The sequence below is a fragment of the Oncorhynchus mykiss genome, chromosome 2 (genome assembly GCF_013265735.2).
Source record: "Oncorhynchus mykiss isolate Arlee chromosome 2, USDA_OmykA_1.1, whole genome shotgun sequence".
Lineage (NCBI taxonomy): Eukaryota > Metazoa > Chordata > Actinopteri > Salmoniformes > Salmonidae > Oncorhynchus > Oncorhynchus mykiss.
This window is the reverse complement of record NC_048566.1, coordinates 26,565,895-26,589,780: the sequence shown is the minus strand read 5'-3', so window position 1 is coordinate 26,589,780 and position 23,886 is coordinate 26,565,895. Positions and strand designations below refer to the sequence as shown.

Sequence of the window (23,886 nt, the reverse complement as noted above, 5' to 3'; positions counted from 1 at the left end):
TATGCAATCCATGTGGGCTCAAGCAATGAGTACAACGGGGTCATTATCATCATCAATTTACACGTCATTAAAAATTGCGCACGCAGTTCATCATCAGAAACGTCTGATGATGAAGTGATTAGGATTCCATCCAACTCCAAATGCAGTTTGTGCAAATTAAAGTGACGGTCCAAAGGTTTTTTTTTATAATTTCAACCAGTAGTTTTTAAAGTAGTGCTCACCAGCCATAAACAGTCACGAAAATTGTGCTCAATTGTGTACTACATCATTAGTTAAATAAAGGTTCACTTTAAAAAACTTGCAATAAACAAATCATCCATTTCATATGGTATGTAACCAATTGCAAAAAAAAAATGATGTGATATGTTATGAATTCCAATTATTCAGGCAACATTTTGTAAATGCTTACGATCCCGGACGTCATCTGAGATGGATTACCTATCAGGTAGCAAGGCAATGTAAAATATCCCAATTAGAGCTAGATAAAGCAGGAAGAATAATATACTTGCTGAACATAACTACCGGTCTTGTGTGTTTTCAAGGTCATCACTCATTCACTGTTAAAGGATTATTACTATTTATTTAATTTTATGGGTGGATCAGCTTAATATTGCAGAAAGAATGTTGCTTCCATCAATGAGAGCCAGAAATCTTGCTTGTTTGTAGGTGACCAAATACTTATTTTCCCCCATAATTTGCAAATAAATTCATTAAAAATCCTACAATGTGATTTTCTGGAATTTTTTTCTCATTTTGTCTGTCATAGTTGAACTATTGGTTAGAGCCTGTAAGTAAGCATTTCACTGTAAGGTCTACCTGTTGTATTCGGTGCACGTGACAAATAACATTTAATCTGATTTGACTTTTCTATGTGAATTTGGTCAGGTCGTCCGCAAAGTTACCTACTGGACCTTGTTGGACCAGCCGTGTTTATGTTTAGCCGTTTTTCCCGTGACCAGTAATGCTTCCTATACTTTCAATGCATTTTTTTTTGCAAAAGATGAGTAAAGCTTGGCACAAAACAAAAAAGGTGTGTAAACTGCATTTACCCTCCACTACACCAGTGCCCATGACATGATTTCAAAGCAAAGTTCAAATGATGTTTCAGTGTCCATAATTTAGGTCTGCCTGATTACCAACAGGGGTGTAAACATAAATCCATGTGCATGCAAGCAAACATGACTGATGGATTGGCCTATTTGTCAAAGCATCAGCTGCAACACACCACTAACTTCTCTGTCCACAAGACAGCGCTATGCAGGCTTGTTGCATCACACTGTGAATGACATGCTGGTGTGACTGTGAGCTCAGCCAGCTCAGGCCATAAGGCTCAGCAACCAGCAGGCTGTTTGTGTATTGTGTGGCAGTGGTGGGCAGCGCACAGTACAGCACAGGGCAGGCCCGATGGATTAGCATGATAATGGGGAGTCAGTGAGTGGAGAGAGGGCTGGTATAAAAGAGGGGGGTGCAGAGTTTGATCTCTGTCACAGTAGCGCTCATGACCTCACCTTGCGTCTCTGCTCCGCCTCCAAGCACTCTTGCTGACTGTGGTTTCTCTCTATTCTCTCCTCCTCCCTCCTCCTCCTTGTCTTCCCTTGACTCATCCTCCTTGTCTTCCCTTGACTCCTCCTCCTCACCCTGCCCTTCCTCCTCCTGCTCCTACTCCTTCTCCTCCTCTCTGTCAGCATGGATGACAACATAGAAATCCACACCTTCCTGTACTTTGCCTACGGCAGTAACCTACTGAAGGAAAGGCTCCAGCTCAAGAACCCCTCCGCTTCCATCCACTGTGTGGCCAGGCTCAAGGTACGACCTGACCTGACCTGACTATAAGGAGGACCTGGGAGGACACCTGACCTTAATCTGACCCTCTCTATCTCTCCTTCTCTCCAGGACTACAAGCTGATATTTGGGAACTACAAGGGTCTGGCCAGTGACCGCTGGCATGGGGGTGTGGCGACCATCGAGAACAGCCCAGCGGACGAGGTGTGGGGAGTGGTATGGAGGATGAACGTGGCTGACCTCGAGTCTCTAGACAGGTAAGAGACCTTCATCTTGTTCACCTAATCCAAGTTGGTGCATACCGTGTCTACTTTATCAAGGCTGTATCACAACCGGACGTGATTGGGAGTCCAATAGAGCGGTGCACAATTGGCCCAGCGTCGTCCAGGGTTTGGACGGTGTAGCCCATCATTGTAAATAAGAATTTGTTCTTAACTGACTTGCCTAGTTAAATAAAGGTTACATTAAAAAATAAAAATAAATACTAAGTCTGTTGTGTCCTTCTGAGTGCTTCTTCATCGTGGTTAAAGTGGTCTAGTTCTAACCCGTTCAAAACCTGTGCGGGTGGGTGTATTCATATTTGTGTGTGTGTGTGTGCAGCCAGGAGAACGTGAGACTAGGGGCCTACAGCCCTGTGGAGGTGAATGTGAAGACTCGGGGCCAAGAGCTCAACTGTCGCACCTACATCATGAACAGCTGTATTTACGCTCCACCGTCTCCACAGTACCTCAAGGTGACACACCTCCTTTTACACTCTTTTCCCTCCCCCTCTCTCTCTCTCTCTCTATCACACACCGTCTCCCTTTCTCAATCTATTTATATCTCTGTCATTCCAAATCAATTTAAGAACATGGACTTGACACGGAACCCTGTAAGACGTTAGGGACCTTACAAAGTGTAGAGAGGAACGTTGTTAATGAAAGTGGTGCTCTCTATGGATATACAGTGGAAGATGAAGAGAAATGCAAATAGTTGTCTCTGAAAATGATCTCTGATAGAAATCTCTGAAAAGGTATTTACCAACAAGTGCTTTTTCAAACAAATTGTAATTTAACAATGTACTCTATATGCTCAAATTCATAACCAAAACAACAGCAAATCAAACACATCACTCGTTACTTGCGGATGACAGCGTGGCTGACATCATCCTCTTGAATGAGTCTCTGTCACTCACTCACTGTGGTGGCAAAAATACCAGTGTTTTGGTGTTTTTTCTGGCGTTTGCCACTGACAGCTCCCAGATGGCTTTGTGTTGAAAAGACAATAGGGAAAGAGCAGCAACTAGGTCAGTGGATTTTTTGACTATTCACTCACAGCCCCTCTCCAAAATAAAACCTCCCTCTCTGAAGCATCTGGAATGCTACATTCCAGGTTCATATTCTGGCTTTCGCAAGAACACAGGATTTGTTTTATTTTTTCTTTAGTAGATATCCATCAATTCATCCAGGATGTACCCAATCTCATGCACTGTATTGGACAATGTGAACAGTTACTAAACTGTGTTTCCAGACGGTTCATTGCACATCTAAATGCTCTAGCGAAATAATCAAAGTGGTGTGAGGAAAAACAGCCAGCGAATGTAACAGGCGTGGAGCGTGGCTTTGTGACCACAGAAGCTTTGTGCAGTGCTCTGTCGTGTGTGTACCAGACTCATACGGTTGAGCTGAGTGCATTGTTCCTCTGTTATGTGGCGTGTTCTATGTGTGGTGTGTGGTTCGATGGGTACAGTATTTGAGATACACACATTCTTGGGGCAGTTACCATAGCGTAAGGGTAGTTACTATTGATGTTCTGGATTTTAATGGGCGCCACTGGTCATTTATTGTCGTTAGATAACAGAAAATACTGTATAAGTGATTGTCTGATTAATATAGTTTAACTTCCTATGAAATTATAAATGTTTTATGTTGATTGTTCTCTGGTTGCCCCAGGTGATTTTAATGGGGGCGGAGCAGAATGGCTTGCCAAAGAACTACCAGGAGAAGCTGAGGTCCATCGAGACCAACAAGTATGAGGGCCCACTGCCTGTCATGGCTGAGCTGGAGCGGATTATGAAAAGAGCTAAGGAGAGAGCCAATCACCGATCTGACGCTTAACAACACCTGAAACAAACTGCCATGTTTAGGAACTCAACTCCTGGTAGGACAATTGAAGCAAACTTCTACAACTTCCACTGTCCTACCAAGAGTTGTTGAATATCTTCTCATCTCCAGTTTGCTCCACTGTTCATGCACCTTGGTTTGAAAGCGAGGTAGCAACAGCATTTATTTTTCTCTAGGAATTCAAACTTGCCTAGAGAGATAACTGTGTTCAGAAACCCACTGGTTAGAGAAACCATCAAGTCCTGTGTGTAACGTTACATCTATAAGTCCTCTTCAGGAATAGTTATTTACTGACACATAACAATGATGATGATGATGATGATGACACCGAGCATCCCTCAGACTGTATAGGGATTGAATGTAGAATATGATCATGTGTATTTGTACTACTTCGGCGGACAATAAAACCTCCCCGGATGTTCTGTGTTGATCTGTATAGAGTGCACAATGGCATTAAATCAGCCTCATTCAAGATAGCCTGGTCTCAGATCTGTTTGTGGTGTCTTTCCAAATCCTATGGGTCAGTGACATGACCACGTTGTTAAGACAGCACAGAAAGATATGGGGCCAGGCCACATTCAAGATCACTTCTTCTGTTAATCCTTAAGAGTCTACTGATGAAGAGCCCCCTGAAGTGAGTTTCCAGTATGTGGCTTTGCTGAGATGGTGACCAGAGAAAATCAGCTGTATCATACATCTGTGTCATACAGTAATGCAACGCTAGAAGAAGACAGGAGAGAGAGACGGAACATGTTATTGAATCCAATAATAAAAATGTATGCAAAGCCATAAACGTCATTGTTAGATCAGAAGGTGTTTCCTTTTTTTGCTGCAAACATATTTTGAACATCGGAAGTCTGTGTACTGTATATGATTGAAGGTCTTTGTCTCCCTCTGCTGTTGATAACGGTTGGTCATTGTGTCCACACAGTTCATACAAAGTTAATTGGAAGCAGAATACCATGTACACAAAAAAGGTGCTCTCTAAAACCCTAAAGAGTTATTTGCTCATCTCTGAAGGAGAACCCTTTATGGTTCCAGGTAGAACCTTTTCACCCAACAAAGACCCCTTTAAGAACCCCTTTTAAAAGAGTGTAGTACTGTATCTGGTCACTGGCCAGGGTGTGGTTCAGGAGGGACCAGTTTGGTCCACAGACGGTCCCAGAAGGCAGGCTGCATGGCCTGGTCCTGGGGCCAGTCCAAGTAGGTCCTGGGGATCACAATAATAACAGATTATTTGAATAAAGTATAAAGTGCTTTTATCACACTCAAGGCATTACACAACACTTGAAATACAGCATACACTAAAGTCATAATGAAGATACTGTATATATATATATATGTAAAATATAATTTAGAAGACAAGCCTTTCAAGTCAAATTCCTCAACACTTGAGGTCACAAAAAAATATACCGTGCTTTTGGAAAGTATTCAGAGCACTTCATTATTCCCACATTTCGCTACGTTACAGCATGATACCGCCACCACCATGCTTCACTGTAGTGATGGTGCCAGGTTTCCTCTAGAAATTACGCTTGGCATTCAGGCCAAAGAGGTCAATATTGGTTTCAGCAGACCAGATAATCTTGTTTCTCATTGTCTGAGAGTCCTTTTGGTGCCCTATGGCAAAGTCCAAGCTGGCTGTCATGTGCCTTTTATTGAGGAGTGGCTTCCGTCTGGCCACTCTACCATAAAGGACTGATTGGTGGAGTGCTGCAGAGATGGTTGTCCTTCTGGAAGGTTCTCCCATCTCCACAGAGGAACTCTGGAGCTCTGTCACCTCTCTGACCAAGGCCCCGATTGCTCAGTTTGGCCAGGCGGCTAGCTCTGGGAAGAGTCTTGGTGGTTCCCAACTTCTTCCATTTTAGAATGATGGAGGCCGCTGTTATTAGGGAGCTTCAATGCTGCAGAATTTGTTGGTACCCTTCCGCAGATCTGTGCTCAATTTTGAGTCTCTTAGCAAAGGGTCTGAATACTTATGTAAATAAGGTATTTCTGTAGTTTTTTAGCTATATACATTTGCAAAAATGTCTAAAAACCTGTTTTCGCTTTATGGGGTATTGTGCGTAAATTGATATTTAATACATTTTAGAATAAGGCTGTAACGTAACAAAATGTGGAGTGGTCTGATTGCTTTCTGAATGCACTATGTTTTTGCAAGGATGTTTCCTAGTTCAATAAATGATAGAATGTGGTTCACAGAACCCCCTCTCCACATGCTGTACGTACCTGGTCTTGACCAGCTTGGCCAGGCGGTGGTGGGCAGACAGCTGGCGAGGAGGGATGTCCTCCAGGAAGACCAAGATAAGGATGTCCCTTTGCTCCACCAGCAGACGGAGGGTGGCCAGCCGCAGCTCCAGGGAGCACCAGTTACTGCGCAGGTAGTTACGACTCACCACACACACGGTGTAGCGGCTGCCTGGAACCAGACCAATAAGAAGGATCAATAGATGGTGATGCCATTGGCTTGGCATTTTTAACCGGTGAGTCTGTATATAGTAATTCTAGTAGTCCAGGATGCCTACCGTAGAGGCTGTCTGTGATGTTGTCCACAATGTCCTTCCCCAACTGGAAGTCCCTGCTGTGCAGACATAGACGCAGGAAGGGAGGCCCCCTCTGCTCCAGGCCCGGAAGCAGCTGCTCCACCACCCAGCGCTCGTCTCTCCCACTGTACGACACAAAGGCATCATAGCAGTAGCGCCCCCTGAGGTTGGGCCTCCGTACAGCCTCTTCCAGCCAGCAGCGGATGATGTGGCAGAAGGCCAGTAGGTATTCCCGAGCCAGCTGATGGAGCAGCACCACCAGCATGAAGAGGAGCAGGCCCAGCGAGGTGCAGAGGAACAGGACAAAGCCCACGTCCAGGGAACAGTTGGCTGCTGAGTACCTGAGATGGACGGTGCAATGACGGAAACAAAGTCATCCATTGACGCTTAGATTACTCATATTATGGACACTATCAATAGAGAAAGCATTCGAAACAGGTCGTGGCTGCACATCCAGGCCTAGATGGCAAGTTCAAATGCTAAACGGCCATGGTGGTGTTCTATGTGTGTGTTGCCTCTATGGTTGTACAATAAATGGATGCTCTTCATTATCAGTATATCTTTCTTCTTACCTGGCAAAGTTCTGGATTCCATTCTCGTTTTTACATGTCACGTCTGCTTCCCCAGGGTGATAAAATACGACCTGGACATGTGACTGTCTTTCAGCCCAGGCGAGCAGCCAGGTGTTGTCACAGCTGCAGTCCAAGCGAAAATTGTAGAGTAACAGGTACCTCAGGTTGGTCAGCGGCTCTGTGAAGCTCTCCATCACACTGAACTCCTCTGGGATGTGGACTGACATCTGTCTGAGGAGAAGGCAGAAAACAGTTCACTCTAAGGGCCCAAATGGAGGCTAGCTTGTAGATGCTGCTAGCCAATCAAACACAGAATCATTTGTAGTTGTAGCTCGTAGTGCCATAGTCTTGTCTAGTGGTGGCAAATCCAGACCACACATGGTCCCTTGTGGCATCCCACTGGGCAAAAACTGGTTGAATCGAAGTTGTATCCAATGTTGGAAAACTGATTGGATTTGCAAAAAGTCATCAACGTGAGGGCATTTCCTATTTTCACCCAACTATTAACTTCAATCCAATGACATGGTGACATATGTTGTTGACTTCATGTTCAATTCACGGTTAGTTGACAACAACGAAATGTAATTCAAAACGAGACGTTGAACTGACATCTGTGCTCAGTGGGATGGGTTCAAACCCCGCCTGCCTTCATATGGGTGGGTGTTTCTATTATCTACCTGAGGGAATGCAGGTCTCTGCTCATCTCCTCCTCCAGACTGAGGATCCTGCAGGTGACCAGGTTCAGGGTCTCCAGCTTGGTGAGGTTGTGGAACATAGTGGCCAGCCCTGGCTGCCGGTAGAGTTCCACTCCCATTAGCGTCAGATACCTACAGTTGGATTATAATCAGTTACCTTGTAAATGCACTTTTGAAGTAATCTGTCATACTTCTTTTTATTCTTTAGACCACTACTGCTCTTAAACCCCATTCATACTTTTAAAAAAGCAGGCAGGCCAGACTTGGATGGTTTGCATACAGTACAGCTTTTAATCTAATTTATTGTATACTTTTGAAACTATACAGCTGTTTGTCCTCACTCTACCGTTAAGTAAATGGATAAATAGATACCTCATCTCCACAAGTGTGTTCAGGTCAGTCATGTCCACAAATTCAGCTGACAGCACAGAATTGAAGCCAAAGTACTGTAGGGAGGTGAAGTATCTTGCGGCAAAATGAGACCCACACAGGAGACGTTCTGTTATGGCTGTGAGGCTGACGACAGACTGGAAAAACGGTCTCCAGCAGTCCTGGAAGAATACAGTTGTGGCACTGAGCTGAAGGAAAATCCCTGGTTTTGGGGTGCTGTTGCTGCCGATGATGATGTTGAGGGTGTACCACATGGAAGAAATGTTCATGTGCATTAACCCTTGAGGGAACACACCAAATATGTGTGTCAGATTCACATTCACGCTACTCTCCAACTCACTAGGCAAAGGTTGAAAGTCCCCTAAACATATGTGCTTCAGCAAAGTGAGGTGGATGAAGGCAAATGCTTCAATCGTTTCTAGTGGGTTTTGTTCCAGAATTAGGGTTTCCAAGACATGCAGGCCAAAGAAACTGTTCTCTGTTATCTGAGAGATCTTGTTATTACGTAGGTCTAAGAACCTCAATTTAGCTAGTTCCTTAAATGTAAAGTCTGCAACAGTGGTAATCTGATTTCCTGACAAAATCAGCTGTTTCAGATTCTTCAAGCAACCAAACTGCTCTGAGGTGATGTTTGTGATTTGAAAGCTTAACAGGCACAGTTTTTTCAGCCACAGAACAGGACCCTTTTGAATGTCACAAAGCATACTGATTTCAACTTCCCTCGAGTGCATAAGGAAAACACCCAAATCAACGAGATTCTTCAAATCATGGATCAAACTCAAGTTAAGTGCATCATGATCATGTTCATAATAATTTAAATTAATCTTCTTTATCCCCTGGCAGTTTCTCACAGCAGATGTGGTGTTCCAGAATTGATCATTTCTTACATTAATTTCTGTGATTGAGAGTTTGAATACGGTTTCACAAACTGACTCAAAGGAAATGCATTTGTTGTAAAAATCAAATGCCTGCAGTCTTTTGATGCCAGACTGCAGAAGCTGTGTCTGTGGCTCATCAACCATAGGCACAGAGAGCTCTGTGATGTTTTCAAAGCATTTGAATGCACCTTTATCTAAGTGATGAGCGTTAGGGAATGAAAATCTCACCTCTTGAAGACGATAGAAATGAGGAAGCTCAAGAACAGCTCCTTTGGTGTCAGAGCAGTTTGGGGGTCTCAAAGTGACTATCTCCTTTGACTTAAATGTCAGGCTTGTTATTGACTGTGACATATTAACTATCCTGCATAGCAAATCAGATAGCTCCTGTGCACAACATCTGTTGACTGTGAGTTTCTTCAATAGGGGGATCCCTCCAAATACGTCCAGTGCCATCACAGAAAGCATGCAATCGTCAATGGAAAGTTCCTCCAGATTAGTCAGGTCCCTGAAAGTGTTGGATAGAAGCGATGCATTGTTACACTGTATCATCCCCTTACAGTTCAGAGAGAGTGTCTTTACACTGGACAGTCCCTTGAAGGTGCCATGGAGAATCGTGGGTAGAAAGCCCTCTAGGTGAAGTCTCTCAAGAGCGTAGAACCGAGAGAGAGCGCCAGATTGCATTACGTATCCACTCCTGATCTCGAGACAGAGGGTCTGGTAGTTTGATGGAACAACAGAGAGGTTGACTTTGAGGTCATATATATCCCAGCAACTGGCAGTGAAGCCGATCATGCTTGGGCAGTTAGCGTGAATGTACATCCAGTAATTCACTTTCTCATAGAGGATACATTTGTTACTCAGCCAACCCCAGGAACCAAAGATCCAAAATACAAATAGTCCCAACTGAACACAGACCAGGCTCATCTTTCTTGTGAAGTACCTCAGAGACACTGGTCAGTTGGAATGACTTGATGCTTGTGCTGCAGTTTGAGTATATATACCTATCTGTGCAATCTTTTTTTGGTCTGTTTTCTTACTGGCTTTGACAGAAAGAGAAAGGCTGCTGTACACAGATAAGGTTGTTGTTGCTCACCTCTTTCTAACTTCCCTTCCCACAAAATATATATAAGAGAACTGGTGGAGTGCATGGTTTGTATCTTTAAAATTAGATGATCAAATATAGCACTGATTGCAGAAGAAACATGTAATGCATACACAAAATGTATTTCACAAATGACCTAAAACAAATATTGTATCGGTGGAATATAACTTTAGAATCCTTTTGGAAGTGAAACGTGTAGTATTGGTAAATATTGTAGTTATTGAACATGAACCTAATCTCCTAATCTTACTTCTTAACTTTAGTCTTAAAGCTACAATTCACTGAATGCTTCTATTGAGAAAGGATTCACAGGGGGCTGTAGCTACGGATGTAAATATTAGCCCAACAACAGTGCAAAAAAGTCTGGTTTCAACAGTGGTGGAAAAAGTACCCAATTGCCATACTTGAGTAAAAGTAAATATACCTTAATAGAAAATGACTCAAATAAAAGTGGAACGAGTGTTTCAAACACATCAAACACGTGTTTGACTACTTTCTGTTTCGTTTATGGCAGTAATCTGCTGAAGGTAAAACTGCAGTTGAATAATCCATTCTCAGTTTTTGTTACAACGGGCAGTTTGAAGGTAGGTTTCAGTGCGTATGTTTTGTTGTGAAGATGTTGAGAAGTTGGCACCAAGCATAGTAGGTTGGCATCGGAGTTTTCATTTGCCATAATACGTGTGCAAGCTATTAATTATGCTGTTAGCAATGCTTTAACAAATAATTGTGATTGGGCTACGTACATTTGATTTATGAAGTTACTGTATATGCTTTGTAATATTCTACTTGACAGGATCATGTGATTTAAATTTGGATACTGGAAGAAAGAGTTCAACAACACCAACTCTTGGCATGGAATTTGTTGCTACTATATAAGAGTCCAAGAGATATGTGGTCTGGAAGATGGACAAGGACAACCTCATCAGTTTAGACAAGTGGGTGGCTCATTTACAGTGTTATAGGCCTATCACTATGGGGTGCGGTTTGTGAAGTTGAACAGCCATGAATAGGAATTGTTGCAAAAATGAAGTTCTAGGACCTATAGTGGGATATTCCAAATGTACATATTTGTCCTGAAGGCTGGAATAAGCCTGATAAGCCTAAGACCCTGGTTATCCTAGTTCTCTTCCCTCAAGCAGGTCCTAGTAAAATTCTGGTTCCAGTGGAAAGAGTGATACAACTGATTGAACGTACAGTATGTCGGTATGTCAAACTATAGTTTTGGCAAGTTGGTTAGTTAATCTACTTTCTGCATGACACAAGTAATTTTTCCAACAATTGTTTACAGACTGATTATTTTACTTATAATTCACTGTATCACTATTCCAATGGGTAAGAAGTTTACATACACTAACTTGACTGTGCCTTTAAACAGATTGGAAAATTCCAGAAAATGATGTCATGGCTTTAGAAGCTTCTGATAGGCTAATTGACATAATTTGAGTCAATTGGAGGTGTACCAGTGGATGTATTTCAAGGCCTACCTCCAAACGCAGTGCCTCTTTGCTTGACATCATGGGAAAATCTAAAGAAATCAGCCAAGACCTCAGAAAAACAATTGTAGACCTCCACAAGTCTGGTTCATCCTTGGGAGCAATTTCCAAACGCCCCAAGCATACTTTCAAAGCTGTGGCAAAATGGCTTAAGGACAAGAAAGTCAAGGTATTGGAGTGGCCATCACAAAGCCCTGACCTCAATTCTCATAGAATATTTGTGGGCAGAACTGAAAAAGCGTGTGCGAGCAAGGAGGCCTACGAACCTGACTCAGTTACACTAGCGCTGTCAGGAGGAATGGGCCAAAATTCACCCAATTTATTGTGGGAAGCTTGTGGAGGCTGCCTGACAAGTTTGACCCAAGTTAAACAATTTAAAGGCAATACACTCAATTAGTATTTGGTAGCATGTAAACTGCTGACCCACTGGGAGTGTGATGAAAGAAATAAAAGCTGAAATAAATCATTCTCTCTAGCTTTATTCTGACATTTCACATTCTTAAAATAAAGTGGTGTCAGGAATTAAAATTAAAATGTCAGGAATTGTGAAAAACTTAGTTTAAATGTATTTGGCTATGTAAACGTCTGACTTCAACTGTATATAACATTCTGGATTGTTTTACAGACTGTAGAGAATGGCATGAATTTGTAACTTCAATCAACAGTATCTACAAAGGATTAAAAACTTCTAACTGCCCTTAACTGTGTGTTCTCCAGGCAGGAAGGAGTGGGAATAGGATTCTACAGTCCACTAGATGTTACCATTAACACAGACGAGGGAGAGGTCCTCTGTCGAACCTACCAGATGAACAACTTCACAGTTCACCAGACCTCACCTCCATACAAACAGGTACGCTATATGTCTGTCTTTTGCAATAAAGCATCTTAATCATACACAAATAAGGATAGTTTTGATAGCTAGTTTGAAGGATGCCTCCATTGGCCATATCCAAATGCATGAACAATGACTACAGGTGTAAAAAGTGTTATTTAACAGCAACATGTCAAAACCCAATACAGAAGTACAGACTTATGCAAATACTCATGGGTCTTGTGTCATTAACAAAAAACAACGTACTTTGTCCTACAGGTTGTTTTTGTCTTGGAGCAAAACAAAACTGGCTTACCTCTGGATTATATTAAGAAGCTGGAGGCAGTGGAAACCAACGGCTACAGCGGTCCGTCCATTTTAGATGACATCACCGCGTTGAAACCTGCTGATAAAGGAAAAAGCTTGTAGATGGTACCAGAGGAAAGAAGATGAAAGAGAAATCACTTAATGTAACAACTTTAGAGGGAAGTTGACATAAGACTCCGTTGTCTATGTTCAGTTGTCCCTGTTGTACTCTTGTGCAACATAATCAGCATAAGTAAAAATGCATTAGAGTAAATTTTAAAAACGAAGTGGCACACTGGTTTCTATTCCCCAATGTTCTGTGAAAAATGTGAGCCTGTCATTTTATATGTGATACCAAATAAAGGAAAAATGAATGACAATGTCTGGCATAGCATTTTGTTTCACCAAAGTTTCTCTATTTTGCTTGGGAAGCGTGAGACAGTCACTCACACACACACACATACTTGATTGATTGGGTATTATGTCAGGGCCGGTTCCAGACATACAGTGCATTCAGAAAGTATTCAGACCCCTTGACTTTTCCCTAATTTTATTAAGTTACAATCTTATTCTGAAATTGATTAAATTGTTTTTTTCTCCCTCAATCTACACAACAGTACCCCATAATGACAAAGCAAAAAAGGGGTTAGAATTTTTTGCAAATGTAAAAAATAAAATGAAATGTCACATTTACATAAGTATTCAGACCATTTACTCAGTACTTGGTTGAAACACCTTTTGGTTCTTCCCATTTTTCTCTGCAGCTCTTCTCAAGCGGTCAGGTTGGATGGGGAGTGTCGCTGCACAGCTATTTGTCAGCTATGTTCAACCGGCTTCAAGTCTCGGCTCTGGCTGGGCCACTCAAGGACATTCAGAGACTTGACCCGAAGCCACCCCTGCGTTGTCTTGGCTGTGTGCTTAGGGTTGTTGTCTTGTTGGAAGGAGAACCTTAGCCCCAGTCTGAGGTCCTGAGCGCACTGGAACAGTTTTCCATTAAGAAACTCTGTACTTTGCTCAGTTCATCTTTCCTCAATCCTGACTAGTCTCCCTGGCGCTGAAAAACATCCCCACAGCATGATGCAGCACCATGCTTCACCATAGGGATGGTGCCAGGTTTTCTCCAGACATGACACTTGGCATTAAAGCCAAAAGTTCAATCTTTGTTTCATCAGAGCAGAGAATTTTGTTTCTGGTCTGAGAGTCTTTTAGATGCCTTTTGACAAACTCCAATGTGGGCTGTCATGTGCCTTTTACTGAGGAGTAGTTCTGTCTTGCCACTCTACCATAAAGGCCTGATTGGTGGAGTGCTGCAGAGATGGTTGTCCTTCTGGAAGGTTATCCCATCTCAACAGAGGAACTCTGGAGCTCTGTCAGAGTGACCAGAGGGTTCTTGGTCACCTCCCTGACCAAGGCCCTTCCCCGATTTCTCAGTTTGGCCAGGCGGCCAGCTCTAGGAAGAGTCTTGGTGGTTGCAATCATCTTCCATTTAAGAATGGGGGACACTGTTTTTTTGGGGGGGGGGGATCTTAATTGCTGCAGAATTTTGTCTCGGAGCTCTACGGACAATTCCTTCAACTTCATGGCTTGTTTTTTGCTCTGACATTGACTGTCAACTGTGGGACCTCATATAGACAGGTGTGTGCCTTTCCAAATGATGTCCAATCAATTTAATTTACCACAGGTGGAATCCAATCGAGTTGCAGAAATATCTCATGGATGTTCAAAACAGAATGCAAAAAAACAGAATGCACTCGAGCTCAATTTTGAGTCTCATAGCAAAGGGTCTGTATACTTTTGTAAATAACGTATTTCCTGTTCTTGGGCGTGACTTTCAGATCTCCTTTTATCTATACAAGAACATAGGAGCAAGCTGGTTTGCAACACAGAAGAACAGGAGATTATAATAGAACAGTTTCAAACGGTTTCACAAGGTTAGTCACACACTCAGTTATGTGGACACATACAAAAAACATTTCCCATTACTATTGGTGCAGTAGTTAGTCTAGCCAGCCATCTAAACGTGCAGTCTTCATGGATGAATATGCCCCAGCTCTGCAAGCATTATGTCAAAATACGTTTGTTTTTCATCATATATGGAGTTTTGCTTAGCAGCTATCTTCATTTACTCCCGTTAGGGCCGGTATGTACTTCCAAAAAAAGATCTAAATAAAAATGTACAATTAACCCCAAAGCTTCATATTTAGCCTTCAGAAAGTATTCACACCCCTTGACTTTTTCTACATTTTGTGTTACAGCCTGAATTAAAAATGATTACATGTAGATTTTTTGGGGGCCACTCGCCTAGCTACACACAATACCTGATGACAAAGTGGAATTATGTTCTATTTTTATGTTCTAGAATTATGTTCTATTTTTTACTCATTTATAAAAAATGTAAAGCTGAAATGTCTGGAGTGAATAGATATAGTGCATTCGGAAAGTATTCAAATCCCTTCCCCCACATTTTGTTACATTACAGCCTTATTCTAAAATGGTTAACAATGACATTTTTTCCTCATTAATCTACACACAATACCCCATAATGACAAAGTGAAAACAGGTTTATTACAGGCTCACCCTTATTACATTAAAAAACAGATACGTTATTTATGTATGTAGTCAGACCCTTTGCTATGAGACTCCAAATTGAGTTCTGGTGTATCCTGTTTCCAGTGATCATCCTTGAGATGTTTCTACAACTTGATTGGAGTCCACCTGGGGTAAATTCAATTGATTGGACATGATTTGGAATGAACTCAACTGTTTATATAAGGTCCCACAGTTGACAGTGCATGTCAGAGCAAAAACCAAGGCATGAAGTCGAATGAATTGTCCATAGAGTTCAGAGAAAAGATTGTATCGAGGCACAGATCTGGGGAAGGGTACCAAAAAATGTCTGCAGCATTGAAGATCTCCAAGAATTCTTTGGCATGAATGTCTGGAGGAAACCTGGCACCATCCATATGGTGAAGCATGGTGGTGGCAGTATCATGCTGTGGGGATGTTTTTCAGCGGCAGGGACTGGGAGACTAGCCAGGATTGAGGGAAAGACGAACGGAGCAAAGTACAGGGAGATCCTTGATGAAAACCTGCTCCAGAGCGCTCAGAACTGATGCGAAGGTTCACCTTCCAACAGGACAACGGCCCTAAGCACACAGCCAAGACAATGCAGGAGTGGCTTCAGGACAAGTCTCTGAATGTCATTGAGTGGCTCAGCCAGAGCCCGATCAAACATCTCTGGAGAGACATAAAAATAGCTGTGCAGCTACTCTTCCCATCCAACCTGACAGAACTTGAAAGGATGTGCAGACAATAATGGGAGAAACTCCCCAAATACAGGTGTGCCGAGTTTATAGCGTCATACCCAAGAAGACTCAAGGCTGTAATCGCTGCCAAAGGTGTTTCAACTAAGTACTAAGTAAAGGGTCTGAATGTAATATTTCACTTTTTAAAAATGTATACATTTTGTGGTAAACCGTGTGTTGTTGGGTTGAGCGTGCAGAAATTGACACGGAGACAGGGAGATTTTAGTCCGCAAAAACAACTTTACTATGACAGAAAACAAACATAGTAAAGAAAATCACTTAAGTTTGGCTCGGTCCTTCTTCTCTACTTTTGCTCGGTGTTGGTCTCTCCCTGTTCTCTCTCGCAATGTGCCACAGTGCTCCTTTTATTTGGCTTCCACGGCTGGTTGGCACTTTCCCTTAATTACCTCCACTTGGAGCTGTCAGTGTCGAGGTGCCCAGCTCCCGTATTTCCAGCAGAGGGAGCCAACGTCGCCTCACGTACCTCCCCTCTACCATCCCCCGGAGTAGATCTCCTGGGATACCACAAGTTGAAAAGACATCAAAAAATAAATTTTTGCTTTGTCATTATGGGGTATTGTGTGTAGATTGATGAGGGCATTTTTTTAATTAATCAATTTTAGAATAAGGCTGTAACGTAACAAAATGAGGGAAAAGTCAAGGGTCCTGAATACTTTACAAATGTACAAATGTAAATCCCTTTGTTAAGGCAAGCCTAAATAAGTTCAGGAGTAAAAATTTGGTCAACAAGTCACATAAATTGCATGGACTGACGCTATGTGCAATAATAGTGTTTAACATGATTTTTGAATGACAACCTCATCTTTATACCCCACATAGATAATTGTAAGGTCCCTCAGTCAAGCAGTGATTTTCGAACAGATTCAACCACAAAGACCAGGTAGGTTTTTCAATGCCTGGCAAAGAAGGGCACCTATTGGTAGATTGGTTTAAAAAAGCATACCTTGAGTATCCCTTTGAGCATGGTTACATTATGAATTACACTTTGGATAGTGTATCAATACACCCATTCACTACAAAGATACAGGCGTCCTTCCTAACTCAGTTGACGGAGAGGAAGGAAACTGCTCAGGGATTTCACCATGAGGCCAATGGTGACTTTAAAACAGTTGCAGAGTTTACTGGCTATGATAGGAGGAAATTGAGGATAGATCAACAATGTTGCAGTTACTCCACAATACTAACCTAAATGATAGTAAAAAGGAGGAAGCCTGTACAGAACAAAAAATATTTCAAAACACACATCATGTTTTGCAACAAGGCACTAAAGTGATACTGCAAAAAATGTGGCAAAGCCTTTAACTTTTTGTCCTGAATACAAAATGTTTGGTTAGGGCAAATACAATACATTACTGAGTACCACTTTCCATATTTTCAAGAATAGTGGTGGCTGCATCATGTTATGGGTGTGCTTGTAATCGTTAAGGACTGGGGATTTTTCAGGACACAAAAAGTAATGTAATTGAGCTAAGCACAGGCAAAATTCTAGAGGAAAAAGCTGGGTGAAGCAGGTTTCAGACACTGGGAGATGAATTCACATTTCAACAGGGCAATAACCTAAAACACAAGGTTAAATCTACACTGGAGTTGCTTAACAAGAAGACAGTGAATGTTCCTGAGTGGTTGAGTTACGGTTTTGACTTAAGTCTATTTGAAAATCTAGCTTGAAGAATTTTGAAAAGAGTAAATGTTGGACAATTCCGGTGTGGAATGATCTTAGAAACTTACCCAGAAAGACAACAGCTTAACCGATGCCAAAGGTTCTTCTACAAAAACTTGACTAGGGGGTGTGAATACTTATGTAAATTAAATATTTTATTTTCAATAAATTTGCAAAAAATTGAGAAAAAAAACACATCTTCACTTCGTTATGTCGTTATGGGGTATTGTGTGTATATGGGTGTATCCCGACTCAGGATATGACCCATATGCAGACACGCGAGGCGGATAGTACAGTTCTCAGATGATTTATTAGAAGCACAGGGCAGGCAAAGGGCAGGTCGAGGTCAGGCAGAGGTTCGTGATCAGGTCAAGGTCAGGCAGGTACAGGACGGCAGGCAGGCTCGGGGTCAGGGCAGGACAGAAAACAGAACTCTAGCAACAGGAAGGCGGGTAAGACCTGACAAGGCGAACTGGCAACAGACAAACAGAGAACACAGGTATAAATATAGGGGATAATGGGAAGATGGGCAACACCTGGAGGGGGGTGGAGACAAGCACAAAGACAGGTGAAACAGATCAGGGTGAGAAAAAAAAAGTTATCCATTTTGAATTCAGGCTGTAACACAACAAAATGTGAAATAATTCAAGGGGTATGAAGGCACCATACATCACATATTAATGCCACAGGTCGGAAGTCTACAACAGCTCAATACAATGGAGGTGCCGAAGAGGATTTCCTTTTCGGTTGCTTGTAAATATTTATTTAGATATTTTTAGGAAATACATACTGTCCGTAATTGTAGTAAAGGGAGATAGTTGCTCAGCGAAACTCCATATTTAGTGAGTAACAAAAGTATTTTGATATTATAAATGCTTGCAGACCTGGCGAATGGGAGTTTGAATCAGAGCTTCCTGGGAGTTAGGGAGGTCTCTAACGCACAGATATTGGGGCAGGCCGAATACCGACCGGAATGCAGAGCCTGTGCCAAGGCCTGAACTCCAGGGTGCCCACATTAATTTGGTTAATTCTCTCTCAGATATCATTAAGTCGTTATAAAATGTGTAGAATTGCAGGAAATGAGCTTTAAAAATGAATTTTAAAGGGGTCCACACAGAATATGCTGACTGTGCCAACAGTGTAGCGCAATGTAGCAATGTTGTTTTTCGTCACAAAAGGGGAGGCTCCTTGTAGTGAGCTTCGACATTCAACATACTTCCGTGCCACATAAAAAAATTGTAATCATCCCTTCATGTCACGTTCGTCATAACAATGAGACCAAGGTGCAGTGTGAGATGAATACATTCGTCTTTTATTAAAACGAAGAACACTAAAACAAACTAACAAAAACTAACGTGACGCTATAAACACGAGTGCTGACATGCAACTACACATAGACAATAACCCACAAAACCAAAATGGAAAATGGCAACCTAAATAGGATCCCCAATCAGAGACAACGATAAACAGCTGCCTCTCATTGGGAACCAATTCAGGCCACCATAGACCTACATATACCTAGACATACTAAAACCCCATAGATATACAAAAAACCCTAGACAGGCCAAAAACACCTAGACAATACAAAAACTAAACCAACCACCCTTGTCACACCCTGACCTAACCAGAATAATAAAGAAAACAAAGATAACTAAGGTCAGGGCGTGACACTTCCGTAGCAATGGAGGTAGTGTTGTCTAGGCAATGAAGCTTGCTTGGTTCCTTGGTCTTATGCATAGGCTATTCATAGGCTATGCTTCAACATAGCCTATTTTGCATTGATAAGCAAATATATTCTCAGTGACTGTTCAAACAATAAACCAAACAATATTGTAGCCTTATTTGAATTCCCCCCAAAATGTATTTTGATTAGAAATAATAACTACTGATTCCAGGCTACTGGTAAAAACTACTGATATGTGCTTTTTTCTCCCTAACCAAAACATGATGTTCTATTTTTAGGTGATATTGGAATGAATACACAAGCAGCATTTCAAACTGGGATAATGTTTTAGGTTACACTGGCAAATATAAGAACATTTGCAGGGCATATTTTGTCATTATAAATCAAATGATCTCACATGGAGATATGGGAAGCTAAAAAGGCTGGCAAGCTTTCTATGTTTTTAGCCAGGTTAAAGCCAGCTAGCCAGGCCGCCAGCTAACTACAACTGGCAATGGAAGGCAACTTTCTATGTTTTTAGCCAGGTTAAAGCCAGCTAGCCAGCTAACTACAACTGGCAATGGAAGGCAACTTTTTATGTTTTCACAAAATGAAAATACAAAAACAAAATACTTTTCTATTGCCCCCTTCTGAATGGGAGGGGAACCGGCGAGGATATCATTTTACCAAAAGGAGTCGACTACTCCAAAAATCCCACACCGCCCACGTGCACACAAGCACGTAGGTCAATGGAGTGGAGCTTGTAGCAACCTTAAAACGTACATTTCTCTCCACAGTGAGAGCGGGCCCCTAAAAATGTTTGCCGTCGGCTCGGGGTCCCCCAACCAAATCTCGCTTAGGGCCCGCCTTTTCCTCTCTTCAGAAAATTGTTTGAGACAGGAATAGATCACTTCTCTAACAGTCGAAGAGAAACATTTGGTTAATATCCCTTTGTACACTATTTTAAAAGTTGAATAACCAATAGGAGATTGTTTTAATGGAGAGCTGTGATTCTCAAGTTTTTCCACAGCTGTTTAGAAAGTGCCCATAAGAACAATGTTGTGTTTTCGGCATCATTAAAGTGAAGACTTATTTTATCAAATCAATTCTCTGTAATTATCAAATCAAATCAAATTTGATTTGTCACATACACATGGTTAGCAGATGTTAATGCGAGTGTAGCGAAATGCTTGTGCTTCTAGTTCCGACAATGCAGTAATAACCAACAAGTAATCTAACTAACAACTCCAAAACTACTGTCTTATAAACAGTGTAAGGGGATAAAGAATATGTACATAAGGATATACCATTATTATTACGTGATTAAACTAATCATGTAAATGTAATTAACTAGGAAGTCGGGGCACCAAAGAAAATCTCAAGATTAGAAAGTTATACTTTTCCTAATATAACCTTTCAGATATTTTAATATCTGATCAATTAGTCTTCTAATTAATGAATTATTCTTTACCTCACGTTAGTCTCATTCCAAACGTCGTAAATTGTGGGTTATCTGCACGAACCCAGTCTTTGCTATGGATCATCCATACATCAATTGTCTTAATAATTTATTTACTAACTAACTAAATAATCACAGAAGTGTATAACAAACAAACAAACAGCAAGTATGGTTACAAGGAAATGATAGGGGATGTGCCCTTTTATGCTCTTATTCTGTAGGTATCAATAGTCTCAGAGTTTAACCACATGGTATGGTTAAGAATTCAACAACCATAACAACATTAGCTTATAGAGATTCGAGGTACACATGGTCTCTACTCAAACCTTAGCCCTCTCGGCAATCGAGGTACACTTGGTCTAAAGTGGGCTTCTCTAGGTGGGGGTTTTATTCCTGTTATTCCTTTATCCCTGACGCCAGATCAATGTCTGTGCTCATGGAGCGGGCCAATGACTTAGTTCAATTTAAAGGGAATTGGATTCTCTTTCATTAAACAGTTTAAAATCACATTACATAATTTCACAAATAGCTTCATCTTTACTCATTCATTTTATACAATAATTAGATGAAAATCTCATAACGGAGACTCTTCTATAAACAGAGTTATGGTAATGTGGCTGTATTGTCTCTCAATGAGGTCACAAACTTCAAACAAAATGGACCGGTCGTAGCTGGATTCTCCACCGACCGGTTACACATTCTCCAAAACATGGATATTGTTCAGTTTTCAAGTTCCTTTGTTCTACTGTGAACCTTTCTCTCTCCATACTGCATGAGGGAGAGAGTCTCCTCCAGGAATTTAAATCAAATCAAATTTTATTTGTCACATACACATGGTTAGCAGATGTTAATGCGAGTGTAGCGAAATGCTTGTGCTTCTAGTTCCAACAATGCAGTAATAACCAACAAGTAATCTAACTAACAATTCCAAAACTACTGTCTTGTACACAGTGTAAGGGGATAAAGAATATGTACATAAGGATATATGAATGAGTGATGGTACAGAGCAGCATAGGCAAGATACAGTAGATGGTATCGAGTACAGTATATACATATGAGATGAGTATGTAAACAAAGTGGCATAGTTACGACCTGATATAACAGAGCATGGGTGTAGGGGGAAGAGAGAGGTGGTGAGAGAGAGAGAGTTGGTGCTTGCTATATTCAAAGAGGGCCACGTCATGACAACAATGTTATCAATGCGTTTTTGAAAGTAGGATAAATGTCCCAGCCCATATTATACTGTATGTGATACTGTACATTACACATTCACATGTCTTTTATCCTTTTGTTGGATCCATATTTCTCTCCTAATTGATGATTCTCTGTAATTTGCTACAGGAGATAAATATGCACACAGGAGACAAATGTAAAATCTCCTCTCATTCATAATTTATCCAATTGAAACAAAACCACTCCGCTACTGAATTCCCCCTACACTCTTCCAGGAAAGGCTGAATTACAGCTGCATGCATATTATGGGTTCCAGTGCCGATAATCCAGAGTAGGAGCAAAGGTATAGGACGGCAGGCAGGCTCAGGGTCAGGGTCAGGCACAGTAGTCAGGTAGACAGGAACAGGGTCGGGACAGGCAAGTGTCAAAAACCAGGAGGATGAGAAAAAGAGAGGTAAGCTTGCCAAACAAGACGAACTGGCACAGACAGACAGAAAAAACAGGTATAAATACCCAGGAGATAAGTGGGGAAGATGGGTGACACCTGGGGGGGTGGAGACAAGCACATGGACGGGTGAAACATATCAGTATGACCTGGCGTTCCACCTGGGCGGACACCTGGTTGACTGGGGTGACGGCGGCGAAAGTCGGCGATGAGGGCCGGGTCCAAATTATCTTTATCGGGAACCCAGCACCTCTCCTCCGGGCCATAACCCTCCCAGTCAACCAGGTACTGGAAACACCTGCCCCATCGTCGAACCCTCAGGAGGCGTTTAACCGTGTACGCGGCACTATAGTGGCGTGCCAGCACCTCAGGCTTGACCTTCTTAAATACCGGGCGGTGCTGTGGAAGCGAAGTAGCCCGGGCCTTACTGAACCCCTTCCGGAGGTCCTGGTACTCTGTGGAGCTGGCGGAGAGGTCCGGGGCAATTTCCAAGACCCCAGGAAGACTTCCCTGGGCAGGCAGAACTGACTTCAGGCAATGAGTGTGGCAGGAAGGTCTCCAGCCCATGATGGCACCAGTAGCCCAGTCAATGGAGGGATTGTGTCGCTGGAGCCAAGAGAATCGCAATAACACGGAACCTGCAGAGACTCAAACAGCAGGAATTGGATAGTCTCGCTGTGGTTCCCCGACACTCGTAGGTTGACAGGAGTGTTCTGGTGGGTGACCTGGCCTATAGAGCGCCCGTCCAGCGCTCTAACACCCATGGGAATGGAGAGGGGTTGACTGGGTATTCCCAGCTCGGACGCCAGGGTAACGTCCATGAGACTCACATTGGCCCCTGAGTCGATGAGTACCTGGAGAGACTTGGACTGGTCACCCCACAGCAGGGTGGAATGGAGAGGGTGGCGAGTAAGGGGAGAAGAACAATTATATTTATGTAACTACAGACAATACCCCATAATGATAAAGCAAAAACAGGTTTTTAGAAAATGTACTCAGTACTTTGTTGAAACACCTTTGGCAGCGAACACAGCCTCAAGTCTTCTTGGGTATGACGTACCAAGCTTGGCACACCTGTATTTGGGGAGATTCTCCCATTCTTCTCTGCAGATCCTTTCAAGCTCTGTCAGGTTGGATGGGGAGCGTCACTGCACAGCTATTTTCAGGTCTCTCCAGAGATATTAGATCGGGTTCAAGTCCGGGCTCTGGCTGGGCCACTCAAGGACATTCAGAGACTTGTCCCAAAGCCCCTCCTGCGTTGTCTTGGCTGTGTGCTTAGGTTCGTTGTCCTGTTGGATTGTGAACATTCGCCCCAGTCTGAGGTCCTGAGCGCTCTGGAGCAGGTTTTCATCAAGGATCTCTCTGTACTTTGCTCCGTTTATCTTTCCCTTGATCCTGAATAGTCTCAGAGTCCCTGCTGCTGAAAAACATCCCCACAGCATGATGCTGCCACTAACATGCTTCACTGTAGGGATGGTGCAAGGTT

The 23,886-nt window shown here is 42.3% G+C and overlaps 4 protein-coding genes across 5 annotated transcripts; 2 read left to right on the top strand and 2 right to left on the bottom strand.

The window, feature by feature from the left end:
• Positions 1-1,135: 1,135 nt before the first annotated feature.
• Positions 1,136-3,990, top strand: ggctb (gamma-glutamylcyclotransferase b). The gene is made up of 4 exons (XM_021626147.2): positions 1,136-1,806; positions 1,894-2,039; positions 2,383-2,515; positions 3,714-3,990. Exons 1-4 carry the CDS (start codon positions 1,687-1,689, stop codon positions 3,876-3,878), a joined length of 564 nt encoding a protein of 187 aa, XP_021481822.1. The 5' UTR covers positions 1,136-1,686; the 3' UTR covers positions 3,879-3,990.
• A 349-nt stretch (positions 3,991-4,339) lies between these two features.
• Positions 4,340-8,013, bottom strand: LOC110539212 (toll-like receptor 13). The gene is made up of 5 exons (XM_021626146.2): positions 7,677-8,013; positions 7,000-7,230; positions 6,410-6,768; positions 6,114-6,303; positions 4,340-5,094 (listed from the first exon to the last, which is right to left on the bottom strand). The coding sequence occupies exons 1-5, from the start codon at positions 7,811-7,813 to the stop codon at positions 4,995-4,997; spliced, it is 1,017 nt and encodes a 338-aa protein (XP_021481821.2). The 5' UTR covers positions 7,814-8,013; the 3' UTR covers positions 4,340-4,994.
• LOC110539182 (leucine-rich repeat-containing protein 15-like) lies at positions 7,985-10,023 on the bottom strand. Its single transcript, XM_021626143.2, has one exon. The coding sequence runs from the start codon at positions 9,884-9,886 to the stop codon at positions 7,985-7,987; it is 1,902 nt and encodes a 633-aa protein (XP_021481818.2). The 5' UTR covers positions 9,887-10,023.
• A 420-nt stretch (positions 10,024-10,443) lies between these two features.
• Positions 10,444-12,828, top strand: LOC118938772 (gamma-glutamylcyclotransferase-like). 2 transcript variants are annotated; one of them, XR_005036029.1, is made up of 5 exons: positions 10,444-10,648; positions 10,858-10,999; positions 11,204-11,267; positions 12,275-12,407; positions 12,648-12,828. XR_005036029.1 is itself a non-coding variant. In XM_036943657.1 (4 exons), exons 2-4 carry the CDS (start codon positions 10,968-10,970, stop codon positions 12,795-12,797), a joined length of 315 nt encoding a protein of 104 aa, XP_036799552.1. In that variant the 5' UTR covers positions 10,571-10,648; positions 10,858-10,967; the 3' UTR covers positions 12,798-12,828. The 2 variants fall into 2 exon arrangements, 1 of the variants encoding a protein (XP_036799552.1); XM_036943657.1 differs by lacking the exon at positions 11,204-11,267 and having other exon boundaries at positions 10,571-10,648.
• The last annotated feature ends 11,058 nt before the right edge of the window (positions 12,829-23,886 follow it).

Excerpts from the sequence above, each read along its gene's own strand:
- LOC110539182 (XM_021626143.2), bottom strand. The coding sequence starts at position 9,886 with ATGAGCCTGGTCTGTGTTCAGTTGGGACTATTTGTATTTTGGATCTTT.
- ggctb (XM_021626147.2), top strand. The coding sequence starts at position 1,687 with ATGGATGACAACATAGAAATCCACACCTTCCTGTACTTTGCCTACGGC. Across the intron at positions 1,807-1,893 it reads ACTGTGTGGCCAGGCTCAAG|GACTACAAGCTGATATTTGG; the intron begins GTACGACCTGAC and ends CCTTCTCTCCAG. Across the intron at positions 2,040-2,382 it reads GACCTCGAGTCTCTAGACAG|CCAGGAGAACGTGAGACTAG; the intron begins GTAAGAGACCTT and ends GTGTGTGTGCAG.
- LOC110539212 (XM_021626146.2), bottom strand. The coding sequence starts at position 7,813 with ATGGGAGTGGAACTCTACCGGCAGCCAGGGCTGGCCACTATGTTCCAC. Across the intron at positions 7,231-7,676 it reads AGAGACCTGCATTCCCTCAG|ACAGATGTCAGTCCACATCC; the intron begins GTAGATAATAGA and ends CCTTCTCCTCAG. Across the intron at positions 6,769-6,999 it reads GGAATCCAGAACTTTGCCAG|GTACTCAGCAGCCAACTGTT; the intron begins GTAAGAAGAAAG and ends CGTCCATCTCAG.
- LOC118938772 (XM_036943657.1), top strand. The coding sequence starts at position 10,968 with ATGGACAAGGACAACCTCATCAGTTTAGACAA. Across the intron at positions 11,000-12,274 it reads AACCTCATCAGTTTAGACAA|GCAGGAAGGAGTGGGAATAG; the intron begins GTGGGTGGCTCA and ends TGTGTTCTCCAG. Across the intron at positions 12,408-12,647 it reads CCTCACCTCCATACAAACAG|GTTGTTTTTGTCTTGGAGCA; the intron begins GTACGCTATATG and ends TTTGTCCTACAG.